A 27,224-nucleotide genomic window follows, 5' to 3' on the forward strand; every position below is an offset into this window, starting at 1 on the left:
GCCACAATGGTCATAAGAGTGAAAAACTTGTAAGTCGCTTTAAAAAAGTTCTATTGTGATTTTGAATGTCACTAATTGAACTGTTGTGAGTAGAGGACTTCCTCCATATATGTAAATCATGGAGGAACCATGGAGAAGAAAGCGATCTTTTTAAAACATTCCAATCTGGCTTTTACAAGCCATTTGACAACAGCTATACTCATTTAGCTCTTGAGGGTAGCATATAAGTCGTCGTCGTCATCATCATCATATCTCAAAATCAAAATCTCAAATTAAAATCTCCAGCTGTCAATTGCAAAAGGCCGCTTTACTAGGATCGGCACACATAATTTGCTGCTACATCACGCAATCCTAGGTGCTTGGGAAGCTCCCGACTGGTGATGAAATACGAAATCCAGCATGGTGATCTCGCTTGCTATGTTGTATTATTGACGATGTTGTATTATTGATGATGATAATAATAATCCTAGTAAAGCAGCCTTTTGCAATTGAATTTGAGATTTTGAGATGATGATGATGATGATGATGATGATGATGATAATAATAATAATAATAATAATAATAATAATAATTTATTGCCATATTCTAAAAGTGGGTTGGGCTGAAAATTGTTCATAAATTTATGAACAAGTCAAAGAAGGGTTACATCAGTGGCTCCCAAACTTTTGGGCACCAGAGACCAGTTCCATGGAGATGTTGTGGCCTGTTGGCCAGCAGCCCCTCCAGCAGCTTCATCAGAGGAGGAGGAGGAAGTATGGGAGTCAGAGTCAGCATCAGGGCAAGCTGAGAGCTCCGAGGGGGAAGAGGGAACGGAGCTAGGAGAGAGAGGGGTGGTGGAGCCTGGGCTGTCCATCATCCCTCAGATGGAGAGTCAACAGCCCTCAGGTCTGGAGGTGACTGATGAGGAAGGAGAGGTCAGCTGGGTCCTGTGCCTGAGACGTAGAAGGCAGAGGAGAGGAGAGCAGTGGAAATCTATGGGCCGGTCCTTGGGACGGAAGAGCCCCCGCTGCTAGCGAAGCCGCCACCCTAGCTCTGGGGATAAAAGGCAGAGATAAATAGATGTGGCAGGCAAATATTCATCTCCCTGCCGGACAGACTTGTTACCCTGTGACGAAAGATAAACATTTTGCCAATACTTCTGGTGCTCCTAATAAATGTCACGTTTGAAGAGCTGGGTTAGAACTGGAGAAAAGGTTTTCTGCCAATCATAGGGGCGAGGTATGGTGTGCTGCTTGCATCCTACAGATTGTGCTTCGCTTGCTTTTCAAGGCCCGGTTTTTGGAATGCCGTGGCCCTGTTGCTAGTCCACGTACTGTTGGTGGGAGGGTTGGGGACCCCTGGGTTACGTGACAAACCTCTTGAATTCTCATCTCAATTTCTCCTTTCAGTCAGAAGCAAACAGTGCGGCTATGTTTGGGAAGCTGATGACCATAGCAAGTAAGGCCTGTTGATTAGAATTTAAAAAAAGTAGTGTCTGTTTGGAAGCTGCCCACTCGAATTGACACCTTTCCATTATAATTCTGTAGAAAATCTTCCGGATCCTGGAAAAGCCCAGGATTTTGTGAAAAAGTTCAATCAAGTCCTTGGTGAGGATGAGAAACTTCGTTCTCAACTGGAAGTGCTAATCAGCCCTACATGTTCCTGTAAACAGGCAGATATCTGTGTGGTAAGCAAGTTCCTTCCTTCCCTCCCTCCCTCCTTCCTTCCCTCTCTCCCCCTCCCTTCCCTCCTTCCTTCTCTTCATTCCCCTCCATTCCCTCCTTCCTTCTACCTTTCCTCCCTCTCTTTTCTCCCTCCCTTCCTTCTTCCCTCTCCTTCTTTATTTCCTCTCTCCTTCCCTCCATCCCTGCGGTAAGTTCTCTCCCTCTCTCCTTCCTTCCCTCTTCCTTCCTTCTCTCCTTCCTTCTTCCCCTTCCTCTCCCTCCCTTCCCTCCTTCTCTTTTCTTCTTCCCTCCCTCTCCTTCCATCCCTTCTTCCTTCCTTCCCTCCCTCCCTTCTCTCCCTGTCTTTTCTTCCTTCCTCCCTCTCCCCCTCCTTCCTCCTCCTCCCTCTTTCCTTCCTGCTGATCCCATTTTCAGTTTAGAACATTCCTGAAAAGTTTGTAAGGAGTTAGGTTTCTACCCTGATAATAAGTCACGGTAAATGAAGTAATTGATCTCTGCTGGACTCAAAAAAACCTTAACCAGTGAAGTCTTTTGAATCAAGAGAAACAAGAGACAGGTCCTCGGCCTATGACCACAATGGAACCTAGCATATATGCGACTAAGCGAGAAACTGGTTCAGTGAGTTTTGCCTCGTTTTACGACTTTTCTTCCCACAATTGTTAAGTGAATCCCTGCAGCTCTTAAGCTAGTGACACAGCTGTTTAGTGAATCTGGCTTCCCCATTAAACATTGCTTGTCAGAACGGTCTCAAAAGGTGGTCACATGACCCCAGGACACTGCAACCATTATAAATGTGAGTCAGATGCCAAGTGTCTGAATTTTGATCACGTGACCACAGGGGTGGTGCAAGGGTCATTAAGTGTGAAAAATGGCTATCTCCTTTTAGTTTCTTGTCCTTAATATTTATTTTCTAGGTACGCTATGAAAGCAGTGGGATTTTTAAAAACTCTTTATTTTTCAGCGTCTTGTTTGTGAGCACTTTCCTCTTACTATCCAATGACTTTAAACCTTTACTGTTTGCAGAGGGAGATAGCCCGGAAGCTGGCGAATCCGAAGCAACCAACCAATCCTTTCCTAGAGATGGTGAAATTCCTTTTAGAAAGAATTGCTCCTGTGCATATTGACTCAGAAGCTATCAGGTAAGCATACGCAGTATAGGTTGCAATTTTCACGGCACAACCTTTTTTTAAAAAGACCAAACAAATCTTTGGCTACTTTGAATAAGGGTAGTTCTCAAATTATGAATACTCATTTAGTGACTGCTCGAAGTTACGGCCACGTCCCTTGTGGTCGCATGACTGCATTTCGGGCGCTGGGCTCAGTTATTTGCAATGTGGGTAGTCAGGATAATGACCATTGTGACTTACAGCCAGTGAAAGGCTGCAAAAACTTTTACTACCACACTGTGGGGCGTGGCTTGCTGGCCATGTGACCAGGTGGGAGTGGCTTGATGATCATGTGACCAGGCAGTGGCTTAAAGGTCATGTGACTGGCTTAAGGGTGGCCAACTTGATGCCACTCACGTCAATCAGTTGTTCCCAGAGGTGAATTTTAGCAACAAGTTCATGGGTTGTGAGCTCTGCTTCTTGGGTTTTTTTTCAGCCTCTGAAACCTCCATTTGAGAGGCTGGATGGGACTACATTCGAAATATAAGACGCACCACATTTTCACCCTTTTGGGGAGAAAAAGGCGCGTCTTTTACTCCAAAAAATATAATAGATGGATTAGTTGTTTTTTTAAAAAAAGGAATTAAGTAGTACCTCTACCTACTAACGCCTCTACTTTCTAGATAAGAACCGGGTGTTCAAGATTTTTTTGCCTTTTCTCAAGAACTATTTTCCACTTACAAACCCGAGCCTCTGAAACTGTAACTGGGAAAGGCAGGGAGAAGCCTCCGTGGGGCCTCTCTAGGAATCTCCTGGGAGGAAACAGGGCCAGAAAAGGTGGGGAGAAACCTCTGTGGGGCCTCTCTAGGAACCTCCTTGGAGGAAACAGGGCCAAAAAAGCGGGGAGAAGCCTCCATGGGGCCTCTCTAGGAATCTCCTGGGAGGAAACAGGGCCTCCACCCTCCCTGTGGCTTCCCCAGTCGCACGCATTATTTGCTTTTACATTGATTGGAAAAATGGCTTCTTCTTACAAACCTTTTTACTTAAGAACCTGGCCACGGAACAAATTAAATTCGTAAGTAGAGGTACCACTGTAAATGGATTTGTTGCGAAAGAAAGGAATAGATTTGAATGTATGAAACATACAAGCAGTAATTCTTCATGTAATTGAGCATATTTGTATTTTGAAATGTCTTGTTTTAGTGCATTAGTAAAACTGATGAATAAATCAATAGAAGGGACAGCCGACGATGAAGAGGAGGGTGTAAGTCCGGACACAGCAATCCGTTCGGGACTTGAACTTCTCAAGGTACTCCACGTTAAAAACTCTCTGCGTCTAGCATCCCCTATGAAATAATCGGGGTTCAATTCATTCCAGAACATTTTTGGCCCAAAATTAGTTTTTTATTGCCAGCATAGAAACATAGAAGACTGACGGCAGAAAAAGACCTCATGGTCCATCTAGTCTGCCCTTATACTATTTCCTGTATTTTATCTTACAATGGATATATGTTTATCCCAGGCATGTTTAAATTCAGTTACTGTGGATTTACCAACCACGTCTGCTGGAAGTTTGTTCCAAGGATCTACTACTCTTTCAGTAAAATAATATTTTCTCATGTTGCCTTTTAAAACTCACTTTTAAAAAGCATTTTAACCCACCCACCCCCAGCAAGGATTGGGTTACATTAGAAATCAAAAGCATTTCAACAAGTAATGCAGCTGTTTAGTCAGACTAACATTGGCAAAGGTCGAGATAAAATCACATTTACAACGAAAAACTAAAGATTTCAGACTTTAGAAAGAGTGCAGAGAAGAGCAACAAAGATGATTAGGTGGCTGGAGGCTAAATCGTACGATGAACAGTTGCAGGAACTGGGCATGGTTAGCTTAATGAAAAGAAGGACCAGGGGAGACATGATAGCAGTCTTCTACTGTCTCAGAGATTGCCGCAAAGAAGAGGGTGTCAACCTACTCTTCAAAGCAACTGAGGGTAGAACAAGAAGCAATGGGTGGAAACTAAACAAGGAGAGAAGCAACTAAGGAGAAATTTTCTGACTGTTAAAACAATCCGTGGAACTGCTTGCCACCAGAAGTTGCGAATGCTCCAACACTGGAAGTTTTAAAGAAGATATTGGATAACCATTTGTCTGAAGTGGTGTAGGGTTTCCTGCCTAACCAGAGGGTTAGACTACAGGACCTCCAAAGTCCCTTCCAACTCTGTTTATTCTACTCTACTCTTTTTTAGAAGACAGTTTCATTGACTTACACTGTTTTTTCCTTACACTTCGAATAGAATAGAATATAATTTTTTATTGGCCAAGTATGATTGGACACACAAGGAATTTGTCTTGGTGCATATGCTCTCAGCGTACATAAAATAAAATGTACATTTGTCAAGAATCATGTGGTACAACACTTAATGATTGTCATAGGGGTCAAATAAGCAATGAAGAAGCAATATTAATAAAAATCTTAGGATATACGCAACAAGTTACAGTCATACAGTCAACATGGGAGGAAATGGGTGAAAGGAATGATGAGAAAAACTAGTAGAATAGAAGTGCAGTTTTAGTAGAAAGTCTGACAGTGTTGAGGGAATTATTTGTTTAGTAGAGTGGTGGCGTTCAGGGGGGGAAATGAATTTCTCTGAGAAGGAATTACGGCTTATCTAGCAAAAAAAGCATCTTATGACAATTTTTCACATGTTATGAGCATTGCAGCATCCCCCATGGCCATGAGATTTATAGTCAAATGCGTGACAACTGACTCACATGTACGACAGTTGCAGGGTCCCGTGGTTCCCCATTTGCGATCCTCTGACAGTCAAAGTCCGTGGGGAAAGACGGATTCGCTTAACAACTGTGTTACTAATTAAAGAAGTGCAGCAATTCCCTTCACAGATTTATTTATTTATTATTATTTATTACTTGGATTTGTATGCCGCCCCTCTCCGAAGACTCGGGGCGGCTCACAACATGTAAAAAGACAAATCATAAGTAATCAACAATTTAAAATGTAGCGAGAAAAGTCTGTTTCCCTCCAAGTGCGAAGTACGCGCTGTAATACGCTACCTGAATGCGAAGGGCATGAACGCTGCTGCGATGGGGCCCCAAGATTATATTATTATTATTATTATTATTATTATTATTATTATTATTATTATTATTATTTATTGGATTTGTATGCCGCCCCTCTCCGCAGACTCGGGGCGGCTAACAACAAATGATAAAAAACAACATGTAACAATCCAATTTAATAAAACAACTAAAAACCCTTATTATAAAAACCAAACATACACACAAACATACCATACATAACTGATGCTGACTGAAGTGCACAAAATCGACAGAGTCAGCGCCACCCGAGAATTTCTTGACCGTTTTGAGATTGAAGGCGAGGCTTTTCTCAACTGGAGATGAAACTTAGGCTTATCACCTTACTCCAGAGAGCAAATGTCAATCAATGCAGTGACGCCATACCCATTCTCCTTCAGGCAAAAAATTCAGCAATCAATGAGAAAAATCTTGGGCAGCCATTGCAGCAACATTCATGCCCTTAGCATTCAGGTAGCATCTTACAGCACACATTTCGCACCTGGAAGGAAATGGAATGAGGACGCTCATCTCTAACCTTCACCACAACGCCAGTCGATGATCTACAGACCACTGGCACTGCTCGTTCTTTTCCGCTGGCTTCCTGCTACGCGATTGTAATACCAATTTCCCCCGCAAACATTCCCCGTGAGAGCTACGTGCCTTGTAACTTTACTTTCCAGATAACCCTCACACATGCTCACACACCTTCACAGTCCTATTTGATTTGGCCTTCCACCCAGTCTCAATTTCTCCATTGGGAAAAGGAATTGCCTACCCCAACTGGTTTAGGCGCGTATCATCCTGTGCCACTCTTTCAGATAACCGGCTTGCCTTCTATTAAAATGTTTTTTGGTTTGATATGTATCCATAGGTTTTGTCTTTCACACATCCTACCTCGTTCCACTCCGCAGAGACATACGAATCTCTCCTACAGTGCCTCAGAATGGAAGACGACAAGGTGGCGGAGGCAGCCATTCAAATATTCAGGAATACTGGCCACAAAATAGAGACCGATCTGCCTCAGATACGATCGTGAGTGCATTCTGACTTGCTAATAATGAAGCATCTCCCCCCTGGGTGTTGTGTATGCTCCCTTGCAGCCTGAGGAATGTTCAGATTGGAGGAGGAGGGTGATTTAGAGATTGTAAATTTACCTGATTTAGAGATGGCAATGTTAGTGATGACCACGGAGCTAATGACATAGACATGAGTTCGGATGAATCAAATGAGGGAGATGGTAGATGGATTGATCCCCATTTTAGACGCTATCAGAGATGCTTAGAAGAAAGGGAGGAGATATTAGAGAGTGAGGAATTAATTAATCAATTACCTCACATCCGGGTGTGGACGGAAGAAGAAGCTGATTCCGTTCAATCTTGCCATCTCAACACGCTCCGGAGCGTAAGCTAACAAATGTGTGATTTATTACCTGCTTTTATGACTCCTGGCTAGCACTGATCAGCTCATAAATTTTAGAATGACTTGTGGAATGTGTTTATGTTACTACCAAGATAATTTACTTAACTACTAAAGATAGAGATGAGAAAAGAAAACACTGCGTGCAAACCTGGTGTATGAATGAGAGAAAAAGGAGAAATAAAGAAGATGTTGTGTTTTTACAAAGATATGCATTGAGTAATCATTTATTCCAATTATTATCTGAATTAGCCTGAAACCAGAACACAGGGGTGGGCTGCTAGCTGGAACGCCTAATTGGGCTTGCTTCCGGGGCTCTGGGTGTACCATGATTTTGAGCAGAATTATGCTTCTGCGCCCGTGCATGTAGCAAAATCGTGTGCGGAGATGCAGGTGCGCCTGTGTTCCGCCAAGCAGAAGCAGCCTGCAGTACTGCACTCTATTGTGGTACCGCTGAGTCCTAATGAAGGCAATGCCTTCAAAAGGGACAGAGAGCAAGGCAAGCCAGTGGGGTCACTCACGAACGCGAATCCTAGAAAGTAGAAACTGGACACATTCTCTCTCTGGGTGAAGTGACATGGTGTAGAGCCATGCGCTTCTATTTATTTAGGAACATAAGGAAATGGGGTATGATTACATATACATGTCAAAATGATACATAGCTTCAAACGTATCTTTGAGTTTCTCCCTTTCCCATGCATATCAAGGAAAGGAACTTCAAGGATCTTTATACATATCAAGGAAGGAACTTCATAAAAGGCAGATGTTTATTCGCACCTTTCTTATCTGGCCTAATCTCCCTTAATTGGCCTGCTGGTTTTGTGTTGCTCCAGGCAATGAAACCTCCCCCCTTTGATCCTGTCCTGAGTTGTAAAGCTTTAGAGATGTTTATTCTGAACCTCTGAACCAGGGATGCAGATTAGGTTTACGGCCTTTCCTTGTCCTGGGGTTTTTGAATCAGGGTCACACAGAGAATATATATTTCTATGCTAGAATTCCAGATTAATAAAATCCTATCCCAACATAGCTTGATATACTGCAACACTCTATCTGTGTACACAGTATGGTGTATATAGTGCATGGATATAATATATAATGCTTTAAAAAATAAAGGGAACACTCAAATAACACATCCTAGATCTGAGTGAATGAAATATTTTCATTGACTATTTCGTTTGCACAGCTATTCCATTTGCACAACAGCATGTGAAATTGATTGTCAATCAGTGTTGCTTCCTAAGTGGACAGTTTGATTTCACAGAAGTTTGATTTACTTGGAGTTATATTCTGTTGTTTAAGTGTTCCCTTTATTTTTTTGAGCAGTGTATATCCATGCACATAATATACTGTATATATAATACACAAACACAGACACACACACATAGAGAATTTCATTTTAATGTGTGCCATTGTGTACATAGAAAAGTGACAGTAAAGGTTATCTTTATCTTATTCACTTAACAACAATTACTAATGGCTGCAGTTGTTAAGTAAGTTCTTAACAACTGCAGCCATTAATAATTGTGGTAAGAAAGGTCATAAAATGGGGCAAAGCTTACACAAGCTGTCTAACTTGGCAACATAAATTTTGGGCTCAGTCGTAGTCGTAAACTAAAGCCAGGTGTGCATAAAGTTCATAAAGTTCAAGCACTTCGTATTACTTTTTAATTTAGATTTTGTCTCCAGTATGGGATAACAATTAAAAAATTATGCTAAACTAAGAATTTTCCATTTTTGTTCTATAGTAATTTTGCCGTTTATGGGCAGTTAATAAATCCCCCCAAAATATCTATTTTGTTTCATGTAAGTATAAGTATTTATAAATACAGTAATACCTCATGATACGAACTTAATTGGTGCAAGGAGGAGGTTCGTAAGACGAAAGGTTGGTAAGAGGAAACATTGTTTCCCATAGGAAACAATGTAAAGTCAATTAATCCGTGCAACCAAAAAAACCCCCGCAAAAAAACGGCTTTCGGCGACTGCTGGGAAGCCGCGCGGCTGTTTTAAAAGGTGACAGCCGACCTGGGGGGCTTCCCAGCACCCCCCCGAACCCGGGTTCGGGGTTCAGGGGGGTGCTGGGAAGCCCCCCAGGCCGGCTGCGACCTTTTAAAACAGCCGCGCGGCTTCCCAGCTGTCTCCGAACGCCGAACGCGGAAGTTCGGCTTTGGCGTTTGGCTTCGGGAGACAGCTAGGAAGCGGCGCGGCTGTTTTAAAAGGTCGCAGCCGGCCTGGGGGGCTTCCCAGCAACCCCCCGAACCCCGAACCCGGGGTTCAGAAAAATTTTGCCTCTTCTTACGAACTTTGTTCGAGTTACGAACCGGCGTTCGGGAGGCTTCTGGGAAGCCCCGCCGCGCGGCTGTCACCTTTTAAAACAGCCGCGCGGCTTCCCAGCAGTCTCCGAACGCCGGTTCGTAACTCGAAAAAAGTTCGTAAGAAGAGGCAAAATTTTTCTGAACCCCGGGTTCGTATCACGAGTTGTTCGTAAGACGAGGGGTTCGTATCTTGAGGCACCACTGTAGTTGGTTTTAAAATGTTTTTATTTCTTTTAATTGTAGTATTTTTTAAAAAATTGTATGCTAATTCAGAGTCATTGACTGAGATGGAAGAATATAGAAATTCAGTGACTGAATGAATGAAAACTATGTGTCTTTACAGAACCCTTATTCCAATCTTGCACCAGAAAGCTAAGAGAGGAACACCTCATCAAGCCAAGCAAGCGGTCCATTGCATACACGCCATATTTTCAAATAAAGAAGTTCAGCTTGCTCAAATCTTCGAGGTAACGTTCTGCTACTGCTTTCAAAAATGCTGTCAAAAATTAGAGCCCGCTTATTAATGATTGTCACACCATGGAATTTTGTAAGAAATCAAATTAACCTAATTTAATTTGTGGGGGGAATGAACTATTTTTACTCCCATAAAAATAGCACTTAGACTTACATACAGTATTTTACAGCCCTTTTAATGCGGATTACAGAGTCAGCTTTCTGCACCCAAACAATCTGGCTCCTCATTTTACTGACCTCGGAAGGATGGGAGGCTGAGTCAACCTTGAGCCAGTCAGGATCTAACTGCGTGCAGTTGGCAGAATTAGCCTGCAATACTGCATTCTAACCACTGTGCCATCGTGGAAGGAAAGGAAAGTCTAGCAATAGCACTTAGACTTATACAGTAATACCTCGTCTTACGAACATAATTGGTTCCGGAAGGAGGTTCGTAAGGCGAAAAGTTCATAAGACGAAACAATGTTTCCCATAGGAAACAATGTAAAAGCGATTAATGCGTGCAAGGGGTGGGGGGAATTGCAAAATGGTGCTCCGGTGGGCGCCGCCGCCCGGCTGTCACCTTTTAAAACGGCCGAGGGGCTTCTCGGCGTTCTCCCGAACCCGAACTTTTGCCGAACTTTTCGGGTTCGGGAGGCCGCCGAGAAGCGCCGCCGCCCGCCTGTCACCTACTGAAACAATCTGATTCTTGGAAGAATGGAAAGCTGAGTCAATCATGAGCCGGTCAGGATTGAACTGCTGGCAGTCAGCAAAGTAAGACTTCAATACTGCATTCTAGCCACTTGTGCGATCAGGATTCTCCAAGTAGCAAGATAAATAAAATTGTATTTGACTTTCTGGTAGCCGGAAAATTAAAGGCGTAATGTTAGATTGGGGGGGGGGGGGGAGGGGGGCTATTCTAATATACTCTTCTAACAGTATACAGTGGTACCTCTACTTATGAACTTAATTCATTCCGTGACCAAATTCTTAAGTAGAAAAGTTTGTAAGAAGAAGCAATTCTTCCCAGAGGAATCAATGTAAAAGCAAATAATATGTGCGATTGGGGAAACCACAGGGAGGGTGGAGGCCCTGTTTCCTCCCAGGAGATTCCTAGAGAGGCCCCCACGGAGGCTTCTCTCTGCCTTTTCCGGTTACAGTTTCGGAGGCTCGGGTTTGTAAGTGGAAAATAGTTCTTGAGAAGAGGCAAAAAAATATTGAACACCCAGTTCTTATCTAGAAAAGTTCGTAAGTAGAGGCATTCTTAGGTAGAGGTACCACTGTATTAAGAAACTGAGCCTCTATTGCATTTCTGGAGTTTTATATATTTAATAAACTTAATGAAGACACTACAATAATTTATTTCTAAAGACTGTCCTAATGTGCCTTGCTTAATCCTTTGTTTTCTTTCCCTTCAGCCCTTAAGTCGAAGTTTGAATGCTGATGTTCCGGAGCAGCTCATAACTCCCCTAGTTTCTTTAGGTCACATTTCCATGCTGGCCCCAGACCAATTTGCATCCCCCATGAAATCCGTAGTTGCAAACTTCATTGTGAAAGATCTTCTGATGAATGATAGGGTACGTTGAGTATAATTTTGCCAAATGCGATGGGAAGGGGGTGGGGAGGGAAGTAAAACAGGTGATTAGCATTCATATTGAAATGACTGTCTTTGGTCGATCTTTAATCGTTTTAAAATCTTGCAGTCCACAGGTGAAAAAAATGGGAAGTTGTGGTCTCCGGATGAAGAGGTGTCCCCAGAAGTCCTAGCTAAGGTAAATGTAGTTCCTTTAACTACAAGCAACAATTTGCAGTGATACAGTCCTAAGTGGGAGGAAATGGATGATGGAAATGATGAGAAAAAACTAGTAGAAATAGAAGTGCAGACTTAGTAAAAAGTTTGACAGTGTTGAGGGAATTATTTGTTTAGCAGAGTGATGGCGTTCGGGGAAAAAAACTGTTCTTGTGTCTAGTGCAGTGCTCTGTAGCAACGCTTTGAGGGTAGGAGGTGAAACAGTTTGTGTCCAGGATGTGAGGGGTCAGTAAATATTTTCACCGCCCTCTTTTTGACTCGTGCAGTATACAGGACGGCAGATTGGCAGCAATTGTTTTTTCTGAAGTTCTGATTATCTGATTAAGACCCGTCCTCTGGCTTTAGAACTGATTCTCGAAAGCTGGAAGTGACTCTTCCTCATAGCGGCATTCATGTTTTTATAACAGGTTCAAGCCATTAAGCTCCTGGTGCGCTGGCTCTTGGGGATGAAGAACAACCAATCCAAATCTGCAAATTCAACGCTTCGGTTACTATCAGCCATGTTGGTCAGCGAAGGAGACTTGACAGAACAGAAAAAAATTAGGCAAGACTTTTAACAGACGCCAGCACTCCAATCTGTCCATGTGCACCGATGCGCCTCAGTCAAGGCAGCCAGGGACCATCTGTTCCCCCCAGGGAACAAAGGTTCTCTGCTTCTCAGTTCCCTTTGCTGAATTTGGAATGCCAAAAACGCACAGACGTTCGGCGTGGGTTGAGCTGTTCAAATTCCTCCTCAGTATTGCAACGTTGGGTTTTTTTTAATGCTCTGTGCCATGTACATTTCAGTCTATGTAGAACACAGATTAAGCAGACTTCAGGGCTCCTTTAAAGGGAGGAAAAATAGGATAAGAGTCCACATTGAAAAGAAAAAATAGAAAGCTAATACAGTGGTACCTCTACTTACGAACTTAATTCGTTCCATGACCAGGTTCTTAAGTAGAAAAGTTTGTAAGAAGAAGCATTTTTTCCCAGAGGAATCAATGTGAAAACAAATAATGCGTGCAATTGGAGAAACCACAGGGAGGGTGGAGGCCCTGTTTCCCCCCAGGAGATTCCTAAAGAGGCCCCACGGAGGCTTCTCCCCACCTTTTCTGGCCCTGTTTCCTCCCAGGAGATTCCTAGAGAGGCCCCATGGAGGCTTCTCCCCACCTTTTCCGGCCCTGTTTTCTCCCAGGAGATTCCTAGAGAGGCCCCGTGGAGGCTTCTTCCTACCTTTTCCAGCCCTGTTTCCTCCCAGGAGATTCCTAGAGAGGCCCCGCGGAGGCTTCTCCCTGCCTTCTCCGGTTACAGTTTCGGAGGCTTGGGCTTGTAAGTGGATAATGGTTCTTGAGAAGAGGCAAAAAAAAATCTTGAAGACCCGGTTCTCATCTAGAAAAGTTCGTAAGTAGAGGCGTTCGTAGGTAGAGGTATTGAAGTATTACTTTCTAGCTTGCACGCAATTCGATTTGGAAATACCAATCTATTTGCAGCTGAATTGTAAAGGATGCTGATTCAGATCTAGCAGAAATACAGGACCTACCCATTGTATTTGCATTTGTCAATTGTGGACCGTTAGTCAGCACAGAATGTTAGCACAAAAATGCAGTCCATAATGATGAGCAAAACAGCCAAATTTGGCAATGAAAATCTGTATTTGTTCATTAATGTGAGACTTTTAAGAGAGGGTGATAACCGTACTCTCAAGCAGAACTCATTGTATCAAGTGTGATACATTTTGCTAAGCATCATCAGCCAAATTGTGTGTCTTCGGTTTTAAACATATTTTGCTCTAGAAATTATACCTTCCCCCCCCCCTTTTCTTCTCTTTATAGCAAATCAGACATGTCGCGACTACGGTTGGCTGCTGGTGGTGCCATAATGAAGCTCGCCCAGGAGCCCTGTTACCATGAAATTATAACACCAGAACAATTCCAGCTCTGTGCACTGGTCATTAATGTAAGGAGCTGTGTTTCAAGCAGTGTCTGAAAGTTGTGTGGGCTTGCCTTTCTCTTTTTTGATGCTTTTTGTCTCTAGTACAAAATGTTTTTTGTAAGGAAGCATGAAATGAAAAACAAAAAGAATTAAATACATTGTATCGATGATTTACCTAAAATACCATAGATCAGTGGACCCAAATCTTTTGGGCATCAGGGACGGGTTCCAGGGAGAAAGGTTTGGCGTGGCCTGGCTGTTGGGATGCCATGGACCAAGAGATTGGGGACTCCTGCCATAGATTCGCTGTTCTGAAAATTCATTTGCCCTCTTTCTCTTTTTAATTTTTTTAATTTTTCTTGAACGCAAATAACAAACTGAGCTGCCCCGAGTCTTTGGAGAAGTGCAGCATACAAATCTAGTAAATGGTAATAATAATAATAAAAACCAACAACAAACATTAACAAGAAGAAAAACACATAACAAACAAATGGGGAATTTGTAGCCCCTTATCAATCAAATGCTATTATCAAATTTAGTTAAAATTAACACCATTTCCTGTTTCAGATGCTCTATTTTCAATTATACATAATAAATTATAGAGCTTTTACCTAATTTTACAGAGACAAAGACATACAACAAACAAACAAATGGGGTATTGATGCCCCCCCCCCGGTTGAACAAAAGCTATTGTTGGATATAATCAAACTATGCCCTCATCACCTTGAGGCTCGACTACTGTAATGCTCTCTACATGGGGCTGCCTTTGAAAAGTGTTCGGAAACTTCAGATTGTGCAGAATGCAGCTGCGAGAGCTATCATGGACTTCCCCAAATATGCCCATGTTACACCAACACTCCGCAGTCTGCATTGGTTGCCGATCAGTTTCCGGTCACAATTCAAAGTATTGGTTATGACCTATAAAGCCCTTCATGGCACCGGACCAGATTATCTCAGGGACCGCCTTCTGCTGTACGAATCCCAGCGACCAGTTAGGTCCCACAGAGTTGGCCTTCTCCGGGTCCCATCAACTAAACAATGTCGCTTGGCGGGACCCAGGGGAAGAGCCTTCTCTGTGGCGGCCCCGGCCCTCTGGAACCAACTCCCCCCAGAGATTAGAATTGCCCTCATCCTCCTTGCCTTTTGTAAGCTGCTTAAAACCCACCTCTGCCGCCAGGCATGGGGGAATTGAGATACTCTTCCCCCTAGGCCTTTACAATTTTATGCATGGTATGTCTGTATGTATGTTTGGTTTTTATAATAATGGGTTTTAAACTGTTTTTAGTATTGGATTATTATTATATGCTGTTTCATTACTGTAGTTAGCCGCGCCGAGTCTGCAGAGAGGGGCGGCATACAAATCCAATAAATAAATAAATAAATATTGACATTTTCCATTAACCTTTTTAATACTCTCTAGGTATAGACCAATTTTTATGGTCTTTCTCTTCATTGTTCACTTGTCCTTGTCTTCTCCTCATATAGGATGAATGTTACCAAGTGAGGCAGATATTTGCTCAGAAGCTACACAAGGCACTAGTAAAATTATTGCTCCCATTGGAGTACATGGCAATATTTGCACTGTGTGCCAAAGACCCTGTAAAAGAAAGAAGAGCTCATGCTCGGCAGTGTTTGCTTAAAAATATAAGCATACGACGAGAGTACATCAAGCAGAACCCCATGGCAAATGGTGAGTAGCTTTTGCTTAAAAGTTTACTTTTTCTCTCTCTCGCAACATTTCTATTTCTGTTTATGGCTTTGTAAAATAGATCACCTGTAGAACGGCGAAGGCTTCAAAGAGAGAGACACGAGACATGGAGCGAACAAATGAAACCAACTTTATTTTTCACCCAGCTTTTTTCTAATCAATGTTATCTCTATGCTGCTTCAGCTATGTACAGTGATCCCTCGCCACTTTGCGGTTCACCTTTAGTGACTTCGGTGCATTGCGGGGGGGGGGTTTAATGTAGCAACCCGACAGCCGCCACTGCCGCCGCTTGCTCCAGGTCTGAGGGGGCGGGACAGGGGAGCACGACTGGCTAGAGGGGACCTCTCGGCTGCGGCGTGCTTGCGGCGTGTGTGGGCTCCAACCCTGCACCGATCTGCCCCTCTGCGGGCCCCAGAGTGGCCCTGCTACTCATCCCCCAGGGACAAGCATGGAAACCAAGCCACGGATTTTCAAACGCGCTGCTTCTCCTGGTGGTGATTTTGCTTGCCGCCGCCAGGCTTGACATCAGTGGACCTCTGCTGCTCTGACAGCAGCTCCCCAACCGCTGCGTCCGCCTTGTGCCGCCGGGGGGGGGGGGGTGGTGCTGTTTGCAAGCCCTTGCCTCCGCCGCCTTCTCCTCTTCCTGAGCCCGACAACGCCATTTACATGGTGCTGGTGGAAGATCCGGCGTCACTCCGGAGGAGGAGAGCCCAGCGCAGGAGCTGCGAGGACGGAGCTGGGCGGAGCACCACCACCGACCGTGGGTGCGGCGCCTGAAGCTTCTCTCTCACCACTACCACCCCGTCTCCTCCCCTTCTCTCCTGGTGTAAGGCACAGGAAAAAAGGAGCACTGGGCGAGGGGCGGGGGGGGGGGCGCGTGCTTTTTATGTTTTTTAATATTATATTTACGATGTAAATATAGCGTCCCCACTTCATGGTTTTTCGTTTATTGCGGGTGGTCCTGGAACGTAACACCCGCGATGAACTAGGGATCATTGTACATGCGCAGTTTACATGATGTGGTAACGTGCGTACAGTGAATAATCCAGCATTGTTACTGTTTCAGGTGCAAAGACAAACTCTAGGGAACTTTTTTTGCAGTAGGTAAAGAATTTGCTTTGATGGTGCCAGCAGGCACACTCCTGTTACATTTTGCTACAAGCTATGGTAGAACTTCCCCGGGCTTGAACTTTCCCAAGCCTACGCAGAACTCTGTGTTTGCAAAACCCATGCTAACAGCGTAATGTGAACTGAGCATCCATACGTGGCTTTGTGTCACATCTGGGCTTGCCCTGTTGGAATTAGAGGGTCCTTACCTTTGCAAGGTGCTCAGCCCGCTAGGACTGAGCCAGGACCTTCCGGAGGAGATGGCTATTAAAGTACAGACAAAGCATGTTCGAATGAACTAAACTTTTATTAGAAAAAGTAGAAAAATAAAGTTTGTCTGAAGAGACATAAAATGGACATCTACATTGCTAGTGAATGTAAAGCGTAATAAAGATGCTCGGAAGCTAGAGAGCTTCTTCTTCCTGCAAGGAGGAGGATGTGAGCAAAGCAGTTACATCACAAAGGAGGAGCTACATTAATAAACAGAGTTAACTATCTAACTACTGGATGTTTCTCAATGTCTTTGGAGGCTGTCAATCCACAGCGTGACATGCCCAACCATGTGACCTTTGACCTACACAAGGAATACTACAATCACTTGCATATATTCCCTGCTTGCTTTGCAGTAGAAAAAAAGTAAATTTTCTGATACTTAGTAGATGAAAGTTTGTGTGCCAGTTATTCATGTATAACCTTTAGCATTATGTCTTTTTCTCTCTTTCTTTTCCAGAAAAAGTTGTATCTTTGCTGCCCGAGTACGTGGTCCCATATATGATTCATTTGTTGGCTCACGATCCAGATTTTACAAAACAGCAAGATATCGACCAGCTCCGCGATATCAAGGAGTATGTGCCACCTTTTATTTAAATGTCTTTAATATGTTGGATTTCAACTGCTACATTTCTGGATTTTTAAAATACAAATTTAATGTCCTGATTTGTTAAGGGAAGAGAAGAAGAATTGTCCCCTCTAACGCACTTGCAGTCCTTCATAGTATTCGGATTCTTTTTCTGTTTTTTTTCTTTTGGTACATCTTTGCCATCTAAATACAGTATTCCCTCGCTTTTCGCGGGGGATGCTTTCCGAGACCGCCCGCGAAAGTCGAATTTCCACGAAGTAGAGATGCGGAAGTAAATACACTATTTTTGGCTATGAGCAGTATCACAAGCCTTCCCTTAACACTTTAAACCCCTAAATTACAATTTCCCATTCCCTTAGCAACCATTTAGATTATTACTCACCATGTTTGTTTATTAAAGTTTATTTTAAAAAAAAATTATTAAAGGCAGACGAAAGTTTGGCGATGACACATGACGTCATCGGGTGGGAAAAACCGTGGTATAGGGAAAAAACCCACAAAGTATTTTTTAATTAATATTTTTGAAAAAACGTGGTATAGACTTTTCACGAAGTTCGAACCTGCGAAAATCGAGGGAACACTGTATTTGTCATTTGAATTTCACGTGGGGACTAGTAATACATAAAGGGAATGAGTCTGAGAGAACAAATAATATAATTCCTTCTTTTTATTTTTATTTTTTAAGCATAGTAATTAAATAATAATAATAATAATAATACCAACAGAGTTGGAAGGGGCCTTGGAGGTCTTCTAGTCCAACCCCCTGCTGCTTCCTAGGCAGGAAACTCTACACTATTTCAGATAGATAGTTATCCAACATTTTCTTTAAAACTTCTCGTGTTGGAGCATTCACAACTACTGGAGGCAAGCTGTTCCATGGATTAAATGTTCTGACTGTCAGGAAATTTCTCCTTAGTTCTAAGTTGCTTCTCTCCTTGATTAGTTTCCACCCATTGCTTCTTGTCCTGCCTTCTGGTGCTTTGGAGAATAGCTTGACTCCCTGTTTTTGTGACAACCTCTGAGATATTGGAACACTGCTATCATCTCTCCCCTAGCCCTTCTTTTCATTAAACTAGACATACCCTCCTCTCTGCACTTTTTCTAGAGTCTCAATATCCTTTTTGCATTGCGGTGACCAAAACTGAATGCAGTATTCCAAGTGTGGTCTTACTAAGACCTTATAAAGTGGTATTAACACTTTATGTGATCTTGATTCTATCCCTCTGTTAATGCAGCCTAGAACTGTGTTGGCTTTTTTGGCAGCTGCTGCACACGGCTGGCTCATATTTAAATGCTTGTCCACTGGGACTCCAAGATCCCTCTCACAGATACCACTGTTGAGCAATGTACCACATATACTGTACCTGTGCATTTTGTTTTTCTTGCCTAAATGTAGAACCTTACTTTTTTCACCATTGAATTTCATTTCAATTTCATAAATGTGTCAGTGTAAAAAAAGTAGGAAGGAATTGGGCCAGTATCCCTGAATTAATTAACTAAAACAAGATTTGGAAATGAAGTTGGATTCCTTTAAAGCACATGTGTCAAACTCGCAGTGTCTTATATACTGCTTCACAGTGCTTTATAGCCCTCTCTAAGCAGTTTACAGGAAGTAAGCATATTGCCCCCAATACTTATATTTTATTCACTTTTTATAAAAGTTCAGGTCCAACGCTGTCCTGCAAAAAAACCAGATGCATGAGAATGTCTCAATGAGTTTTCATTCCCTGAGCTTTCATTCCATCCCGTCCTGGCCAATTTTCCTCTTGTAAAATCAGTGGACATGAATAGCCTCTCTGTTTGCAGCATCAGTGAGCTACGAATCAATGCGCCCATCTGCTACTTTCTCATTTCTATAACACAGTGTTTCTCAATAGCACTAGTATCAGCAATAGCATTTAGACTTATATACCGCATCACAGTGCTTTACAGCCCTCTCTAAACGGTTTACAGAGAGTAAGCCTATTGCCCCCAAACAATGTGGGTCCTCATTTTACTGACCTTGGAAGGATGGAAGGCTGAGTCAACCTTGAGCCTGGTGAGATTCGATCTGCCGAACTGCTGGCAGACGATGGTCAGCAGAAGTAGCTTGCAGTAATGCATTCTAACCACTGCACCACTGAAGTTCCTAAGCTATAAATCTTACTTTGTAGCTCCTATGCCAAATTCTTTTTTTACCCTCTTTTATCTGCGGGAGGTAGGCTCAGAATTCTAATATACTAGGTTCGCCCAGAATGTAACGCACCACTTTTTTTTTCCTTCAACAATTATTTATTGAACACAATGAAACACACACACAAGAAAGAATGATGTTTCTTCTACACTCCCTATTTTTCCACGTAATCTCCGTCCCATTCTATGGCCTTCCTCCAGCGAGACACAAGGGCGTATATGCCCTGTCAGTACCACTCCTTGTTCTGGTCACAAAGCCATTTCTGCACTGTGTGAATCATCTCTAATGGCCTCACCCTCTGTGCCCAGCGACTAACCGTACTTCTGTCAACTGCAGAGTTTCCATAAAATGTACACAAACATTTGTGAATGTTCCCAACAGTTTCTTTCTCCGCAGTAAGAAATTCAATGATGACACGCTGCTTGTAACCTACATCACTTATAGATGCCATTTTGAAACACTGCTGCAGCTATACTATCTGTTGTGGTTAGCTCTGGCCCAGCTCCTGCCCCAAGGACTGTGGATGTGGGGGAGACATCCACATGCTGCAGGCCTGTTTTGCCCCCGGTGGAATCTGCTGATGAAGGCTCCTCTGACCAAGAAGACATGAGTGACAGGGAGGAGGAGGGTGTGGCAGACAGCTCAGAAGGAGATCAATTATCTAGTTCCTCCTTGGATTCAGAACAAGAGTTAATGATACAGCCACGCATGCGGAGAGTGATGCATAGGCAACAACAACTGAGAGATTATTATAAAAGAAAATGAGGCCACCGGTGGTTGGGTGGGGCTGTGGTAATTAGTGAGGCTGCTATAAATAGCAGCCTGTGGTTTTGGCCATTGTGGAGGATTATCTGATCATTGTGTTCCATGACTGCTTTACTGACTTTGACCTTTTGTGTGCTGATTTTTCCCCACTTTGAAACTAAACCAGAGCAAAGTGTGTTTCACTTTGTGAAAGAAGAAGGGCTGTGAATTGCCTCACAGCTGCAAGCTAAGTATCACAGAACTGATAAGGGACTTGTACCAATTACCAGTTTGTTTGGAGACCAGTGCTCTTTGCTATACCAAAAGAGGGCTTGGCTTAAGTGAATTTTCATTATAAAGAACATTGTTTTGAATTTTCAAACGTGTGTGTGTCTGAAATTTGTACCTGTGAATTTTTGGGAGGAGTCTACCAGAGAGCCCGACAGAACACTATCTGTCTGAAGAAACACAAAATTTACACACACATTCCTGACAATTCAAATAATGCATATCTAAAGTTTCGCATTCGTACCATTAGTGTAGGCAGAGGGGGAAAAATGTGGTGCATTGCTTTCTGGGTGACCCAGGGTCAGATCTGCTAGAGTTCCTATCAGATTAAAGTGTGCCCTTTATCTAGAGAAAGGTGTTTTAATATCTTTCTGGCATTTGGCTGTTTAGGTGTCTGTGGTTCATGCTGGAAGTTCTGATGACCAAGAATGAAAACAACAGTCACGCCTTCATGAAAAAGATGACAGAAAGCATCAAGCTTACCCACGATGCCCAAACGCCAGACGAGCCAAAGGCCAGCGAAGTAAGAAATGTGAAGAAAGAGAAAATGAGGGTTTAAAGTCGGTTTTTGAACGAGTAGACAAAAATGCTTCAGGCAGTCCCTCACTTCTTTCCAGAGGAAAAAAAATGAGGTGTAAGCATTTTGTGTCAGCAATCTCAAATGATAGAGGAAAAGGGAACAAAAAGTTAGTTTCACTGTTAGCCATGTTAAATGAAAACAGCATTCTGTAAGGGAGAGATATTACAGATGAGATTGACAAGCATACCTGCCAAATATATAGCAAGTGGTACCGGACCAGATTATCTCAGGGACCGCCTTCTGCTGCACGAATCCCAGCAACCAGTTAGGTCCCACAGAGTGGGTCTTCTCCGGGTCCCGTCAACTAAACAATGCCGCTTGGTGGGACCCAGGGGAAGAGCCTTCTCTGTGGCGGCCCCGGCCCTCTGGAACCAACTCCCCCCAGAAATTAGAATCCCCCCCTTGCCTTTCATAAGCTACTTAAAACTCACCTCTGCCGCCAGGCATGGGGGAATTAAGATACTCTTTCCCCCTAGGCCTTTACAATTTTATGCATGGTATGTCTGTATGTATGTTTGGTTTTTTATATTAATGGGTTTTTAATTGTTTTTATTATTGGATTATTATTGTACGCTGTCTTATTATTGCTGTTAGCCGCCCCGAGTCTCCGGAGAGGGGCGGCATACAAATCCAATAAATAATAAATAAATAAATAAATAAATTCACATAGTAGCTGATTATGTTACCAAAATAGCACTTAATTTGGTGGGAACTTGAAGAAACATCACGTGTACCGTGAATTGTGGTTTTGTGTGCCCGGACCAGTCATCATTTAAAATATGTTTGCTATCTTGGAACAAAATGACAGCTTTAGTTTGTTCCAAAGTATAATCCATTGAAAACAAAAAGCATAATATTCTTACAATAGGTGACTTATTGATGAGGATTAGCAGATGTTTTGATTACAATGGCAAAATAACGTCCAAACTTTCTCTTGTGTTGGTTTCCTGTGTGCTTCAGAAGCTCTACACTGTATGCGACGTAGCCCTCTGTGTAATCAACAGCAAAAGTGCTTTATGTAATGCAGAATGCCCAAAGGATCCAGTATTGCCAACTAAATTTTTTACGCAACCTGAAAAGGTAAGTTGGCAAGCAATCAAGTCAAACATTTGAGTTTGTTCTTTTTATTTAAGCTTTTCTTCAGATATGGCAGGAAAACACTGTGTAAGCTTATGTCATGTTTTCTAAATTATCTTTTTTTTAAAAAGATGGTGACCTGAATTTTAAAAAACTGTATTCCAAAACTCTTCTCTCTCCAGTGGGAATACAATGCTGAAAATGCTTTTTACATTTAGTGTTGGTTCAGACATACTTCATTTCTAACGCTAAGCAAAGAAAAAAATCCCTTGTGTGTATGTGTACCCGTGTCTAGCAAACCTGGAAAACAGGGAATTATCAGGGAAATCGGCGGTTCAGGAAATATCAGGGACTTATCAGGGAATTTGTGGAAAAAAACAAAATAAATCAGGGGGGAAAATGAAACTGTATTAAAATGTTTAAAAGTCAGGGGGAAATGTTTAAAAAAACATGATCACGCTGTCTGGCAGAGTCAAGCAAAAATGAGCATAACTGGCAACAACTTGCTTCCTCAGCTACCGATATTTCTCCATGGCTTAGCCGTTTGGTATGGCGTCATTTATGACTGCACCTTAACTAGATCGCAAGTTACAGAGAAATGTCAGGGAAATATCTGGGAATTTCAAAATGCTTTCCCCCTGGACACCTTGGTATAATATGTGGATGCGGAACTGTCTTTATATCCAATTTATTATATAAGCCAATTATATAAAGGCCAGATCATGAAAGGAATAAGATAGTAAAATCCATTTTAGTTTAAGCGCACATAAAATGCCAATAGTTCTTGACATCTTTATAAACAAAGTATTGTGGCCCACCAGCAGCCAGTGGACCTGGCAGCAGATTTGGACAGTGAGGAGGTTGGGGTGGAACGCGGGCCAGTCCTGGAGTTTGGGGAAGGCTCTGATGAGAGCTCTACATCCAGGACAGAGATGGGGCCAGGGCTGTCCGACAGTTATTAGCTGCCTTGGGAATCAGACATCAGTGAGGCAGACAAACAGGTGGAGCCTGTTCCCAGTGTGCACCTGTGCAAAGTTGCCAGACAAAGGGAGCAGCTAAGGAACAAGGGTCGATTTGTGAGTAAGGCCACAGGTGGACATTGAATGGCCCTCCCCATAAGGAATAAAAGAGGAGCAAAAGGGGAGGGATGTTTGCAGGAAATGATTAGTTCACTTAATTGGTTCGTGATTCTCCGGAGACTTCTTGCCAAGTTTTGAAGATATCGGCCTGGTAGCTCTCCCACCTAGATAAGGTCTGTGATTGTAAATTTACCCTAAAAAACTACTGGATGTGAATGAGAAGAATTCATAGTAACTTGATAAAAAGTGAGTTTTGTCGGAACAAGGAACAAGGAATCGGCTTCGTGGTTTGGGAATGCCTTCATGAAGATTGTTCATGAACTCCAGCATCCAGGTTTTAATTTATCCAGTGGGAATTTGAAAATATTGTAAAGCAAACAGTTCATTCAGACATTGTTCCCATTTTTAAAAGTCACTGTAGCACTGTATGACAAATAGCTTGTAGATATGCCTCAGAAACACAAAGTAAATCTATCATTGGATTTATAGCACTTATGGCATTTATTTCATCATTGTGGGATTATGATTGCGATTCCCCCCATGCTGGTTGGAGAATTCTGGGAGTTGAAGTCCACAAGTCTTAAAATTGCCAGGCTCGGTCACCCCTGCCTTACATGAACATTTATTTATTTAAGGAATACGTAGAAGCAATAGGGTGGGATTACTGTCAAACTGAATAACCAGAACCTGAAAAAAGCTGATTTTTCAACTTAAAATTAAATGTTTTTTCTCCCCCTCCTTTTCTTTGAAGGATTTTTCTAACGATAGGAATTATATCTCCGAAGAATTGAGAATTCTCCTTTTAACAGGAAAGGTATTGTTTTTATGGATGTAATTCTTGATTTGTAACAATACAACACAGTCTATCACCTGTCTTTCAGTTTTGGGGAAAGTTAAAAATAGATTGTAATTTGGATTGTTAAGTGAGAGGTAATCATAAGCATTGTAAGGATTGAATTTTAGGATTGTAATTAGCTCTTAATTTGGAAGGACTCACCCAGCAGAGCTGTGCATTGCATCACAACTTTCTGCTGCCAGGATAATAATTTTCAATTGTACATAGCACATCTATACTAACTTAAGCGTCAGAAGGTGACAGGCTCAATTGCAGTTATAAATTGAGGACTATATATCCCTCTACATCTATTTAAAAGCCTATTTGCACATTTACCTTGGGTGCTTTTTAAAAAATTCATGGATGGTTGCCAAGAGCAAACAAAAGACTTGCAATTTTTAGTAGTAGAATGAAAGAAAACAAAAATTTTTATATTCTCTTTTTTCTCTCTCTCTCACACACACAGAGCCTTCCCTATTATATCTGCAATACTCAATAGCTTTCAGCATGGAAGAGTAATCCTGAATTACGTTCACAGCCTTGCTCAGCAAAACTATTGTATTTAAATAGAAAGTGCAAAAGAGATTGAATAACTGCAGCAGATAGGGCAAACAAACAAGTTCAAATTTGTCCTTGCAGTAGAACAATTTCTTCCTTCCTTCCTTCCTTCCTTCCTTCCTTCCTTCCTTCCTTCCTTCCTTCCTTCCTTCCTTCCTTCCTTCCTTCCTTCCTTCCTTCCTTTTTGTGTAAACCACTTTTCTATTTTACAGCCAAAACCAGCCGGCGTATTAGGGGCAGTAAATAAACCTCTATCAGCCGCGGGAAGAAGGCCTTATATTCGAAACACAGGACCAGAAACTGGAAATAATAATAGCGTAAATTCAGAGTTGAATTCTCCAATAGAAAACAGAACAAGGTCAGTGGCATTTTCGCTATTCAAACAGGCTCTTTATCATTGACATAGTTTTTCTTCTTCTTGGCATGAAACTCTACTGAAGTCACCCTAATGTGAAAGAGGGGTGGTTTTTTTCTGTTGACGCCCTTTTTCAATCTGATTGCAGAAATGTAGTTAAAATTTGAGCTGTCCTATTTATCCTCTAAACATTGCACTTTGGGACTGAGTTTACCATATAAACAAAGCACGTAAACAGCAACATTTATATACCTCCTGAATAAATAATCAGTGAAACGTTCATCTTTGTTCTCCATAACCTCCATTTTCCAAACATTGTTACTTTGGGGGGAACAATGAGGCTTGCTGTTTAGTTATTTTGTATGATATACAGTGTTCCCTCGATTTTCGCGGGTTCAAACTTCGCGAATAGCCTATACCACGGTTTTTCCAAAAATATTAATTAAAAAATACTTCACGGTTTTTCCCCCTATACCACAGTTTTTCCCACCTGATGACGTCATATGTCATCGCCAAACTAATAATTTTTGCAAATAAATAACAAAAAAAATAATTATTCTTAATAAATAATTATGTTTATAAATATCAGGATCACTAAGTGTCTTATTCAATGGTGAATACCAGTAACAATGGTGAGTAAATTGTTGTTAAGGGAATGGGAAATGTTAATTTAAGGGTTTAAAGTGTTAAGTGATGGTTTGTGATACGGTCCATAGGCAAAAATGGTGTATTTACTTCCGCATCTCTACTTCGCGGAAATTCGACTTTCGCGGGCGGTCTCGGAACGCATCCCCCGCGGAAATCGAGGGAACACTGTACCTGCCTCTCAGAAATGTTTGAACTGAAATTCCTATTCCTGTTGTAGTGCTACATTCATTCAGGGAAACGTCCTTTAAATCGAGGGCCTCTGAACTTGGCAACTTTAAGGCTTCAACTCTCAGAGTTACTCAGCCAGCCAGGAATTCTCAGAGTTGAAGTCCACAAGTCTGAAAACTGCAGTTTGGAAACCTGCACTTTAAATCATGTTTCGTACAGTAGTAGCAGAGGTGAAAGGCTGCCAGTTGGAATCATTTCTCCCAAACCTGTAGTAAAAAATGCTACCAGTTTGGGAGAAACTGGTATTTCCGATGATCAGCTGTGATGCATGATTTATATTAGCTAGAATTGTCAAATTTCCTGTTTTCTAGTTAGTCTAAATCGTGTAGCACAACGGATTCCTGCCCCCCCGACTCACTGTTCTACCTTTGCAGACTCGGAAGGCTTCAAAATGTTCTCTCTTTTTTAGTGTTGCGCAGGCGTGGGTAAATTGCACGCTCGGTAGCAGACTGAAAAGAACCGATAGGAGACTTCAGAGGATTTCACCGCTGAGTATAGCAGTATTTGATAGGGCCGTTCAGCCGTTCCAATTTGAAGGCAAAATCATAGTTTAGAGGCCTGTGAGCCCTTCTTTAAACCAAGTACAGTGGTACCTCATCATACGAACTTAATTGGTTCCAGGAGGAGGTTCGTAAGGTGAAAAGTTCGTAAGATGAAACAATGTTTCCCATAGGAATCAATGTAAAAGCAAATAATGCTTGCAAATCCTTCAGGAAAATCCCAAACTTTAGAACGGAGGCGAACAGAGGGCAGGGAGGAGCAGCTAAAGGGGGCGGGTGGAAGAAGCAAGGCTAGGCTAAAGGGTGAGTGGGAAGGAAGAAAGGCAAGGGGGGCGCCCCTCCCTTTTCTTTCTTCAAAAGACACCATTTGAGTGCCTTTGCAAGCATGCAAAATCTTTACTCCTCCAAGCTGCCCCTCCCTTTTCTTTCTTCAAAAGACACCATTTGAGTGCCTTTGCAAGCATGCAAAATCTTTACTCCTCCAAGCTGCCCCTCCCTTTTCTTTCTTCAAAAGACACCATTGGAGTGCCTTTGCAAGCATGCAAAATCTTTACTCCTCCAAGCTGCCCCTCCCTTTTCTTTCTTAAAAAGACACAGTTTCAGTGCCTTTGCAAGCATGCAAAATCTTTACTCCTCCAAGCTGCCCCTCCCTTTTCTTTCTTAAAAAGACACAGTTTCAGTGCCTTTGCAAGCATGCAAAATCTTTACTCCTCCA

The 27,224-nt window shown here is 42.4% G+C and overlaps 1 protein-coding gene across 8 annotated transcripts in view; it reads left to right on the top strand.

Moving 5' to 3' along the window:
- The window catches only part of PDS5A (PDS5 cohesin associated factor A), a 91,760-nt gene that overhangs the window by 50,397 nt on the left and 14,139 nt on the right, over positions 1-27,224 (top strand). For all 8 annotated transcript variants that reach the window (XM_070757077.1, XM_070757081.1, XM_070757079.1 and 5 more), the window contains exons 15-30: positions 1,389-1,437; positions 1,527-1,666; positions 2,688-2,803; positions 3,974-4,079; positions 6,740-6,900; positions 9,943-10,066; positions 11,468-11,626; positions 11,753-11,821; positions 12,267-12,403; positions 13,671-13,794; positions 15,256-15,460; positions 17,316-17,430; positions 21,040-21,172; positions 22,190-22,309; positions 24,137-24,199; positions 24,991-25,136. In XM_070757077.1, coding sequence (XP_070613178.1) covers positions 1,389-1,437; positions 1,527-1,666; positions 2,688-2,803; positions 3,974-4,079; positions 6,740-6,900; positions 9,943-10,066; positions 11,468-11,626; positions 11,753-11,821; positions 12,267-12,403; positions 13,671-13,794; positions 15,256-15,460; positions 17,316-17,430; positions 21,040-21,172; positions 22,190-22,309; positions 24,137-24,199; positions 24,991-25,136 — 1,967 coding nt within the window. The remainder of the gene's footprint in view (positions 1-1,388; positions 1,438-1,526; positions 1,667-2,687; positions 2,804-3,973; positions 4,080-6,739; positions 6,901-9,942; positions 10,067-11,467; positions 11,627-11,752; positions 11,822-12,266; positions 12,404-13,670; positions 13,795-15,255; positions 15,461-17,315; positions 17,431-21,039; positions 21,173-22,189; positions 22,310-24,136; positions 24,200-24,990; positions 25,137-27,224) is intronic.

The sequence above is a fragment of the Erythrolamprus reginae genome, chromosome 7, assembly GCF_031021105.1.
Source record: "Erythrolamprus reginae isolate rEryReg1 chromosome 7, rEryReg1.hap1, whole genome shotgun sequence".
NCBI classification, from domain to species: domain Eukaryota; kingdom Metazoa; phylum Chordata; class Lepidosauria; order Squamata; family Dipsadidae; genus Erythrolamprus; species Erythrolamprus reginae.